Genomic DNA, 12,378 nt, shown 5'->3' on the forward strand with positions numbered 1-12,378 from the left:
ATATTTATGGTGAATCATTAGAATGATTTAGGCTTTACAGCCTGTAGAATTTTTTGGAATTTCATGATTAAATGAAGTATTTTCAAGTTCTTTTGATCCTGAAATAGTATTATGAAGTTTTTTTAAAGTGGTTATTATGATGTGTATATTAATATATATTAGGGTGGTCCTGATTTATATGTGAAAATTTTTTTTTTTTTGGAATTCAACAAGTGACGCCCCCTAGTTTTGTGACACTATAATAAAAAGTAATCGGTACAAAATTTGAACTCGATCGGTCAATAATAACACGTGTCTCTAGGAGGTTGAACTTTAACACTTTTGATAATTTTCCCACAAATCTTCGTTTTTACTTCAGACCCCGCACATTGTTTCTCCTATGTTTGCAAAATATTTTTACAGCGAGCTAGCACTAAAATTAATCTTTTTAATTACTTTATATCGTCTAAAGATTTTACACTGAATAAGAATGAAATATTGCTTTAGAAACTTTACATTAATCGTACGCTTTTCTCAGTGTATCTCAATCGTGTGCATTTTTTTTCTAATAGTCTTGGAGTGTCTGTAAAATACTAAATTGCTTTTGTGACTCATATTTGGTAAATTGATTATGAAATTCTTCGATTAATTGTGCTTCTCTTTCAGTTGTATCATTCACAACTTTCAGCATTTTAACGATATTTCTTCCCTTTAAATAGCTTCCTTCATTTTGCCATAAATCAGGATCAAATAGGAAAACATCTTTTGGTGTTTGTAACATATCAAACACTTTTATTGACTTGTAATTGATTCTATAAAGAAGAAGATCTTCACTAAGAAAGTATTCCAAATCATCTGCTGTTATTTAAAAAATTTTATACAGTCATCAGACACGTCTTCCTATTCATCAAGCATTTTTTTGAAGTTGTCTTTTCCTATCTTCAAAGAGTAAATTCCTTCATTCAATACGGACAAAGTTACTAGTTCATCCCCTAAGTACCATAAGTGATTTATGAATTTTTCAATTACTGCTTCTGCTGCATGTTTGTCATCATTTTGTACGCTGCAGGTTTTTTAGACACTAGACTTTATTACTATTTAAAAGGCCTCAAAAGGGTTGCTGCGAAAAACTATATCTTCATACAACATTTAACTGTAAAACAGCATTTACGGGCATTCTCTTCATGTAAGGTCAATTCAAATTGTTTCCTAAATATATAAATATTCAAACAATAAATTCCTTTTGCCACCCATCTGGCTCACAGATAAGCTCCAGGTTGCCGAAAACATATCCCTGTAGGAGCGAGGACTTCACCAAGAAATATTATTACACGTTATGAGAATTCTCTGTAATATTTCTTAATTCCGCTTTCTATGGACAATAATATGTCATCAAATTCTTCTTTTAGAATTCGAGTGGTATGTGTAATTTTTGAATTTTTAAGCGCTTAAATAATGGAATATCGAGTTTAGAACTAAGAAAGGCAAAAACTTCTTTAAAGAAAATCTGAAATCAAGTGCATGATGATAGCAATACAAATGCAATATATTACCGTTCAGCTTTTGCTCTAAAAAATTACATGCACAATTTATACGGCCGGTATTGTAAGCCGCTGTATAAAACACTACAGTTTGAACAGTTAGCAATAAAGAGCAATCATCTAAGATATCATATACAACTGAAGAAATATCTCAGAAATTCTGAGTAGCTGTTCAACATTGGAACCTTAAGCTATCATAGTAAGTCTATCGGGCGTTTTTTTTCCAGTTACATCTGGATGTAGCTTTGTATCCCAGGGAATAAAAAAAAACCTAAATTTAAATTCATGAAATCTGATTTTACCTCTTGAAGATTTTCTATTGCTCTCTTAAGGGATGTACGATTGATCATAAGGTTATTTGGATTTAAATTTACTGCATCTACATAGGCTGTTAATAAATGAGCAGCATCTTAGTCCCTAATATGGCATTTGTTTAACATTGATGAAATGCGAGCAGATCTCAATCATTGTCAAGCTTTTTTACGTTGTGGTAGACCAGATATAGAAAAAACGATTCAACATATTAGGATAGATACCCATTTCGGTTTCTAAATCTTGTGAAATGCAGGAGGAATTTGATGATAATAAAGGACTATGTACTGAAATAGAAGACATATACTTTACTTTAAACAGTATAAGTATACTTTACTTTAAACAGTTAAAGACTATACTTTAAACAGTATAGATTTTCACATTATTCCGATCTGGAATTTTTTTTACTTATATTTTAGATATGGAAAATAGAATTTATTTTTACGGCAGGATAATCGAGGATTTTTCAAAATTTAAATTATAAGAATGTGTAAGCATTTAAGTATATAACTAAAGAACAGCGAGTTTAAATATAATTGTCATTACTTATATTTATAGCATGGAAACCTAGTGACCCTATTTGCCACACCTATTACATACACAGAAAATTTTCTAAATCAACACACCCAAAGCCTGGAGGAGGCAATTTGTTGTTGTCAAAAATCATTCATAAATGGCCTAGGCCATTCATTGATGGCCTTTAGAATTCCTTGTGTCCATCTTGGTGGAAAGAAATGTTCCCCTGCCGCTTGGTTTGAAACGAGCGCGAATAGCAGTATGCCTGTTCCAAGGCCATTGGTGTACTTGTACCCTATGTAATATGTAAAATTTTACAGAATGAAAGTGAGAGAATGGTTAGTCTCTAGAAGTAGCAACATCTATTGATGTTCAAAATTACTTTAAATATGAAACCTAGGAATATTTTTACATAAAAAATGAGAAAATCCGCAATTTTTTCTTCAAACCTCAAAAAAGGGGACCCTAGGGGCACGTGTTAATATTCATGGATTGACTTAAAATTTTGCATGGATCATCTATTTGTATAATGAAACAAATTGAGGGGGCGTCATGTAAAATATCTACAACTTCAAAAAAAAAGGACCACCCTAATATATATATATATATATATAGATATATATATATATATATATATATATATATATATATATATATATATATATATATATATATATATATATATATATATAATAATAGTAAAAGTGAAAAAATATTGAAAAGACCACACCAAGAGCCCACAGATGTGCAACGCAGCAAAACTAAAAAGCCAAGTAAATATTTTATTATATAGTTTTTAAGGCGGTCTTAAATTGCCTTTTATAAGCTTTTATGAACTTCAATTTGGAAAACTTGTCAGGTACAGGGCCCCTCAAGGTAAGGGTGATCTCCCCCATTGCCTCTCACTTGTATCCGTCCTTGTGTACATATGTATTTATTACTACCTAATTATTGCAAACATAATTAATAGGGAAAAAATTTCGTTTTTTTTTTTTAAACTGGTAAATTTGCCATTTTTTTGTTGAATTTTGAAATTTTACTGACTCTAGAAGCTATTTTGATCTAATCCCTTTTCTGAATGGTTTTAAGATTTTTTTTTTTTTTTTTTTTTGCTCTCTGACCACTCTGATCCCTGTGGTGCATGAAATTTTAAAACATAATTCACTAATAATGTGGCATCGCAGTCAATTACACCTCTCCCTGCAATTTGGAAACAATGTTATGCATTTGTGTTTGGGTATATATAAAATGTATCATGTACTTTGACACCTCCCCCCCTCCCACTAACTGAAAACTTTGAAATGGTGTACCTACAGTTATCTAATCATTTCCATTGAGTCCTAACAGCTATTCTCTGAGTCCTTAAAAGTCCTTAATTTTTACTTTTAAAAAAGTATGAACCCTGTAGACTCATGCATGTGATTTTTCATTAACTGGTAGAAATCTGTAAATTTCAATCTTCAAATTCACAAATGTTGTTTTTTTTCTTTTAAGTTATAAGGAAGACTTCAGAGAAAAACAGAACATGCTTGTAAAAAAATAACTGTATTTTTGCTGGTCATGCTTTATATTGTTGACTGTTTAGGAAGTAATTAGTAGTCTAAAAAAAAAAACAATAGCAGATGTTAAGGGACAACTGTTATATTCTAGTGGTTTAATTATGTTTCAAAACCAAAATACATTGCGTGATATCTGGAATTTCAACAGTTTTCCCCTGGAAATATCGAAAATCTCAAGGAATTTGAGTTTGTGTTGACTGTTGAGTTTGTTTGTCACCCTGTTTCCTTTTTTTTTTTTTTTTTTGACCAATCACATGTATGACTATGAAAGCAATTATTACAAAATATCACTTTTCAAATATTCAAATTTTACTGTTTTAATTCAGGAAACAAAAGTCACTGTTAAGGTAGAAGCTAAATCTCCTGCTGCCAAAAAACCAAGACTCTTTGAAAAGACAACTCCAACTAAAGATAAAAAGGAGCTGAGTGAAGATGAAACAACCCCTTCTGCTAGACGATCAGGAAGAAGAGGTTTATCAACTGTTTTGTTATATCTTAGAAAAACATATTTTTATGTATTTTATTTGGTATTCAATGTCATGTATTCCAACTATTTGTTTCCAACTATCTACCAAAAGTCATCCAACTTTCAAGCTTTAAAGTTTTATTGTTTTTTTCATACAAAAAAAAAAATTAATTTGAATTTTGACATCTGGAATTCAAATTATGTTTTTCACAATCACGAGTGTGTGTGTGTATGTAGGCGTGTGTGTTTATATGTGTGTGAAGGGTATGTGTGTGTAGGCATGTGTGTTAGTGTCTGTGTGCAGGCATGAGTGTGTGGGTAGTTGTGTGTATGAGTGTTTGTGTGTGGGGGGGGATGTGTATGTGTGTGTAGGCATATGTGTTTGTGTCTGTGTGCAGGCATGACTGTGTGGGCAGTTCTGTGTAGGTGTTTGTGTATGTGAAGGTGTCTGTATGTATGCATATGTGTTTGTGTGTGTAGATGTGTGTTTGTGTGTGTGTATGTCCGTGTATGTATGCGTGTAAGTGTAGGATATTGACGCAACCTGGAGACGGCTTTCGCTATAGGAGCAGCATCATTAGGAGCCGCTCGACGATGATGCTGCTGGCGGGAAAATAAAATGATGGCACGCCAAAACAGTCAAATGGAAGCAATAAGCAATCGTGATTGCTCAAAAAAATGGATGAACTGAACATAATTCAATGTTAAGTTCTATTAGAATCTTCCCAATGAAGGAATTAAAACTCAAATCTTCCCGATTTCAAAGCCATCCCCTATTTAAAATGAACAATAATTAACAATTATAAATCCTCTCTTTTTTGGAAAAGGCCAAAGATAATCTCAAAGAAGTTTAAGCTAAAAGGAAAACTATTTCTTCTGTAAATTCATTCTAATCTTAACTTATCCAAATTTAAAATACAGAACCTAAAATAGTACATGTCCATTTGCAGTATTCTTTAGATAGTTTGAGTGCTTAAGTAACTGAAGAATGGATCAATATTTCAGCCAAAAAAGGGAGAGGTAAAAGTAACCTGAAAGCACTTCCCGTGAAGCCAGATCCGAAAGATCAGTATGAGTTTTCTGAAAGTACAGAAGAAAATTCAGTTGGTTACCAAGCTGCTAATACGCTATGCTATATGCCTCGAATAAAGGACGATGGTAAAATAGAAGATGTAAAAAAACTGAATGAGGTAAATGTTTACTTTTTTAGCATTTGTAGACTTCAGCCTTTTGTTTAAATTAATTAGTGTAATTACTTAACAAATAGTGTTGCATGTTCTTTGAAATAACTGAACCAATACTAAGTATTTTTGTTAATGTATGCATTACTATAGTTCATAGTGTTTCTGTGTGAAATTTTTTCAGAAAGTTATTCTCCTATGTTTTCCTTTAAATGTTGCTTTATTGTGCTTCTAAAAGGAAACTGATTTTGTATCTTTTTTAGTCGCCAGGCAAAATCATTTTAAAAATATTTCTTTGCCTTGAAATGGGCAATTTCTTTTCCGCGTAAAGTGGAGGGCAGTGATATCAGTGAAATGAAGTTTCACAGATATCACTGTGTGTTGCGGGGGTACTATGTACGCCTGAGTGTACCTAATCCAAGTCCTTGATTCATCCTGATACCACAGTAAAATGGTTCCTATTTGTCCTACAAGTTATACCAAAAGATGATGTTTCCAGCAATAAAGTTTTCTCCTTCCCTTAACATTTGTACATGCTGTAATATGCTACATACGATTTAATAAATATTTTGCAAACAAACATTAATGAAAATAGAAGATAGATGATTAAAGAAAGAAATGCCTTTTTTTACTCCCACTTTTTCTTCCACTCTCTTTCTATGGATTTTGTTACCTGTAAGAATATCAAAGAGATTTAAAACTCAAGTCTTTAGTCGTTTTGGAGGCACATTGTTTTTAATATTTTCAGTTTTCTGTTTTGCATGAATTTTCTTTTTCTTCCCTTTCTGGCAATGTCATGCCTGCTTCACTCATGCACGTTTAAAAAATGTAAATTGTATTTTAAGAATATATTTATAATCTAGCAACCTCTCACAATGTTCTTCTATAAATTAACTTTCATGATTGTAAAAGGTTTTTTCAAATTGACATTTCAGGATTCTGAAGATAGTCGTGCTACAACGCTGGAGTCCCCAGTGGAAAAAAACTTTTTTAGTACTCCTTTAAGGAAGCAAGCGAAGCCTAGTACTACTTCTCCATCTTCAGGTTTCTGCTTAATTATTCTTTTGAATATGATTTATGTGTTAACTTGAAAGTTCTAAACCTGGTAAATGTCCACTTTCACCAATGATTCACTGAAAATATTAGGTCTTTTCAGTGGCAGATTTTAAAATTTTTAGGTTCGTCTCAATGAATTTTCGAAAGCCCTTTAATAATAAATAGAACTACAGTAAACCCCCCGATTATTCCTGAAATAGGATAGCATGATAACAACTGCAGATAACCGAATTTGCGGATGATCGGCAAAGTAAATAAAAATCTATATTAGGTGTGCAATAGCTTTAGGAAGATCAATAACACTCATATGCATTCAAACTATAGCTAAAGTGATAATAAAGTGTACAAAATGTATTTATAAGCTAAAAAAAGATCGTTCGTTATTGCAAATGGATTGTACACATACGCAACCAAATGGTGCTAGTATATTATCTAAAACAAATCAAACTAGATTGCACCAAAAATGCTAGGAGACAGAGGGTTTTTTTTTTTTTTTTTTGAAAAGGACAGGCTCGTACACTCGATTTTGCTCATAAATCGTGTAGATCTAAAATTTGTTAGTAGTGTAGATTTAAAGTAGTAAGTAGTGTAGATTTTAAAATCAGTTTTCAAAGAAGTCAGATTTTGGTGACTGTGGAAGGTTTGATGTAATTGAAAGGGAAGGAAAGAAAAGAATAGGAATGTATTGAAACAGATTTTTCACTTGTTAATTTAAAATGTGTGCTTTTATCTACATTCAGTTAATCATTGCTAAAAAAAGTAAACTTTTTGTTTTTTTAAACGTGAGAAAGGTCGCAGATATTCCACCTCACGGATAAACCACCTGCAAATAATCGGGAGTTTACTGTACATAAAATTAGGACCTGATAAAGATATCAGGGGGGCCTCCATGTAGTGGACCTTTACAGGGCTGCCACTGCAGACTAAAAAAGCGACTATTGTGACTATTTTGAAGAGTTTTCAGGGGTCTGGCCAGAGGATATTTGGGTCCGTTAACGAACCCTTCACAAAAATCCGATCAACCAAAACGGACCTTTCACAAAATCCCGATCAAAAAAACGGACCTTTCGCAAAATCCCGATCAAACAAAACGGATCTTTCACAAAATCCAGATCAAACAAAACGGACCCTTCACAAATTTCTGATAAACAAGATCAGATCTGTCACAAATTGTTTATTGAAAGAGCAAATCTGAAAGCAAAATAACGCATATTTCTGTGTATAAACCGATAATTTTTGGAACCTTTTTTAAAGTCAAATTAGAGGGATCAGCTTATACAAAATCGGCTAATTTTGAAAAAAAAAAAAAAATCAGCACTCTTGCGATGCTCCTGCAAGCGATAAATACGAGGGCTATCCAGAAAGTAGATTACGTTTTGGAATAAAAAATAAACAAAGTATAGGAAAATTTTTTTATTATATACAGATGAAAGCCACACTCAAATACTACTTTTCGACATAGTCACCATACAAATTAAGGCATTTATCGTAGCGATGTACGAGCTTGGAAATTCCTTCGTCGAAAAATTCGGCCGCCTGCGCCTTCAACCACTCCGTTACCTCTTCTTGCAGCTGTGCGTCGTCATCAAAACGCTGCATAGCCAGCCACTTCTTCATTGCTGGGAATAGGTGGAAGTCGCTCGGTGCCAGGTCGGGACTGTACGGTGGATGAGGAAACAACTCCCACTTAAAAGATTCAAGAACTTTACGAGTGACATTTGCCGTGTGGGGCCGGGCGTTGTCGTGAAACAACAAGATCTTAGAGCTCAACATTCCTCTGCGCTTGTTTTGAATTGCTCTTCTGAGTTTTTGGAGAGTTTGGCAATACCTTTGAGAGTTTATTGTAGTGCCTCTTTCCAGGAAGTCCACCAAAATCACACCTTTTCTGTCCCAAAAAACAGTCGCCATGATCTTCCTTGCCGACATTGTTTGCATGCATTTCTTGGGTTTTTGGGGAGAACTTGTGTGCCCCCACTGCATTGATTGCAATTTCGTTTCACAGTTCACGTGTTTCACCCATGTTTCGTCACCAGTAACGATGCGATCGAGTAAAAAGTCACCATCCTTATGGTAAGCGTCCAAAAAGTTCAACGCTGCAGCCATTCGCTGATTTTTGTGGTCCTCTGTCAAGATTTTTGGAATCCATCTTGCACAAAACTTGTGGTAACCAAGCTTTTCGCTGATGATTTCGTGCACCAAACTTCGCGAAATTTGTGGAAAACTTAAAGAAAGTTCCGTTATTGTGAAATTTCGATTTTCCCGGACTTTAGCATCGACTTTTTCGAGAAGTTCGGCGTTCACTATGCTGGGTCTCCCACTTCGATCTTCGTCGTGAACATTGGTTCGGCCATTTTTAAATCTTATGACCCACTGACGCACTCCACCTTCAGTGATAATGTTGTCCCCATACACTTCACAAAGCTGCCGATAGATTTCTATCGGTTTACAGTTTTTTGCAGTCAGAAACCTTATTACTGCGCGCACCTCACAGCTCGCGGGATTTTCAATTAACGCAGACATTTCAAACCGTCACAGTATCTGAACGAACACAGCACGAACCTCTCACTAGCACGGCTAGATGCAGACTGAGCTGCGCAACGCTTTGACCCCAAGATGGCCGCGCTAGCCCCGCCCCTAGCGGACACAGACGAAAACGTAATCTACTTTCTGGATAGCCCTCGTAATTGCTACTGCCAAATAAATATAATGGTTGTTTGTTTTATCACAGCTAATTAGCAGCGGTGTTGTTGTAAACTTTTCTGAAAAGGCATTGGTAAGCACTTTTCTCCGCTCATGATTTAATAAACAATAATAATATATATCTGCGAAATGAACTTAGAACTGCAAAGGGATACTTAAGGGTGAGGAAAAAATATGATCGCTTCAGATAGGGTTACCAACTTCAAAACTTTCACCACTTAGTGTCTGGCGTTGAACCTTTATAATGACTTGATTAGAAAATATTCTCATCATTTTGTCGGCTTGTCAATATTTGCGTTTTTACGGTGCAGTGCGATGTTTAATTGTTATTTTGGGAGAAAATAATATGGGTTTTGATTTTTCGATGCTAACAAGGATGATTAACTTTAAATAAACTCTTTTAATTACCGTTTTTTTTTCTTTAGCTGTCTACATTTTGAAAAATGCAATCTTTTAACATCCGATATGAGAATCATATTTTGTTCTTTTTTCAAGCTAACTTTGCTTTATTAGGATTCAAATAAATGAAAAGTCTCTTTATTTCTGTTAGAACTCTCATTTCAAGTTTTTAAAGCAAAATTCCATTTTCTGTAATGAGTCAGAAATTAAAATGCTGAATAGATGGTTTATTTTATTTTATTATTATTATTTTTTTTTTTGGGGGGGGGGGTCAACTGTGTTCCCAAATATTAATGATATGTTATCATAGGACTCTAAAATGCAATTTTAAAATAATTTTATCAAAAATATTTCTTTTACAAGCCGTTTTTATACTTTTGATGAACACTTTGAGAATTGCGATCCGCTATGGGAATCCGATTTTTCGAATTTTTGATGATTATTACGCTTTGTTAAGAGGTAAACAATTGAAGTATCTTTTTATTTTTGTTAAAATCACAGAATTTATAAGTTTTAAACGAAATTCTGTGCTTTTTAAGAGTGTCTTGGGTCAAAAAGTTGAATGCTGAACCCTATTCTGAATTTTGTTTTATTTATTTATATTTTTGTTACAATTATTTTAAATACTGTACAGAAATATATCTAGTATAATTTAACATAATTCAGAATGGTAGATAAATATTGATACTTGAAAGAACGATGCCCCCTCCCCCCGCCAAATATCAGAAAATAAATCCAGAATGATTTTCTCGTCATAGAAGAGGAAAACACTCAACTTAAAGTGTAATTGATGCAGTTTGTGCCATCTCTAAATTCTAAAATTTCGTTTTAACAACAAAAAAAAATTTTTTTTTGCAAAATTTTTTGATTTTTCACAAAATTAATTCATTTTTCACAAAATTATTTGATTTTTCACAAAAAACAGACCCTGTGAAAAATCCTGGACAGACCCCTGGTTTTAAACTATGATGACTATTTCAACCTAAATTAAGCCAAAAACGACTATTTTGTAAAAAACTGCTACTATTTTGGCCTAAAAGCGACTAAAATGTAAAAAATACAAAGGGTGTAAAAAAAATGGAAATGTGAAAAAAAAAAAAAAGCTTCAACTTCAAGTATCATCGGCCAAACCTTTCTAATTTTGAACTCACTCTGGGTCTGCTAAATTGTGCTAACAGCCGCCAAATGGGCTAGCTCGACCTTATTTATTGCCAAGAATAAGTAAAACAGCCCTTTTTTAATTTTTTCTCCTGGCACCGTCAGGCACTCAATTTCTTGCCAGTAAGAAGAGCAATAATAACCTCAGAATAACAATAATAACGTTGTGATGGGGAATATAAGTTTCGTTTTTGGGGATTGACAATCACAACCTTTTACCCTGAACTCCTCGGTTGGGAAGGAAATATGTAGTAGTTTAACTGATTCAATGGCAAAACAAAGTTTAAAGGGGCAAAAACTGTGTTTTAGGTTACTCTGAATCGTTATTTTCTGGCAACTCTGCCATTTTTCTCTGCTTGTTGTTCTCTGCAGCTACAATATTCAGACAATGTTATTTAACAAACATAGAATACATAGTTTTATCATTATTATTATTATAATTTTAAAAAAACTAACGATTGTTTTATCTGCAAAAGTGTAATAGTAAATTTAATAGAGTAAAGCGTTTTTTTTTTTCATGTATTTTAAAAGCCTTATTTGCCATATAAAATACTACAATGTGTTATCGTTATCAACACTTATTTATGCAATATCTTATTTGCTTCACATTTGTAAATACATATTAACTTTATTAACTATGAAAGGTTTTGGGGATGACTTGTTAAATTTTTTCAACCATATGCTGTACTAATAACCATTACAATTATGTAGGTGCTAATCTTAGCCTTGTATTATTTAATAAACATATCGTCGCCTCAGAGCAACAGTAGGATAACTCAGTGTTATTCATGGGATTAGATGTCTTAATGTTGCTCTGAGGCGACAATATGCTGATGTTGAGTGTTTTATTTTTTTCATTATTTTTTTTTATTGTAAATGTAAATAAACTTTAATGTGTTCATGTAAATAAGAGCTTTTGAGTGCTTTATATGCGTAAGTGATTGTGAATTTAATAACAGTGTTTAGAGATTTTTTTTATTTAGAAGACTGTTGTACCTCATAAAATAAAAATAACTAGGGTGTGTTAGCAGACTTTGAAACAGAAAAGTGCTTAACTGCAATTGACATATCACACCCTGGCAAGGAATGTGACATAACTCAAAATTTGCAAAAAGTGTAATAGCTACTGAGTTAAAATTCAAATTAAACGCTCTTTCCTTGCCACAAAACTGACTCAAAGTTAGCTTAAGTAACTGGTGTGTGGTTGCTTATGAATGATATAATCAATAGGGGGATACATCATTAAATTTTTATAAACTAGAACAGATAGTTTTGAATTCTAAGCAGGGGGGGCAAATAGGGGGGTAAAGAGGGGGCGGTCGCACCCCCAAATTTTTTGGGAGGAATGATTAAAAAAACGAGCAAATTCAATTTTCGTAAATCGCAAACCAATGTTCATGGAAAAGGAATCTTGCTGGTTCTCCGTAATGGTTGAAGAAACTCGACTTATTTTTAGATTTGAGCAACTGTTTTCCATGTTTTTAAATAATTAGAAATTCATCAAGACTTTA

At 33.2% G+C, this 12,378-nt stretch overlaps 1 protein-coding gene across 1 annotated transcript in view; it reads left to right on the forward strand.

Annotated features, from left to right (window-relative positions):
- The window catches only part of LOC129228006 (bromodomain-containing protein 8-like), a 112,429-nt gene that overhangs the window by 64,427 nt on the left and 35,624 nt on the right, over window positions 1-12,378 (forward strand). The window contains exons 14-16 of the mRNA XM_054862636.1: window positions 4,234-4,378; window positions 5,379-5,563; window positions 6,490-6,598. Coding sequence (XP_054718611.1) covers window positions 4,234-4,378; window positions 5,379-5,563; window positions 6,490-6,598 — 439 coding nt within the window. The remainder of the gene's footprint in view (window positions 1-4,233; window positions 4,379-5,378; window positions 5,564-6,489; window positions 6,599-12,378) is intronic.

The sequence above is a fragment of the Uloborus diversus genome, chromosome 1 (assembly GCF_026930045.1).
Source record: "Uloborus diversus isolate 005 chromosome 1, Udiv.v.3.1, whole genome shotgun sequence".
NCBI classification, from domain to species: Eukaryota; Metazoa; Arthropoda; class Arachnida; order Araneae; family Uloboridae; genus Uloborus; species Uloborus diversus.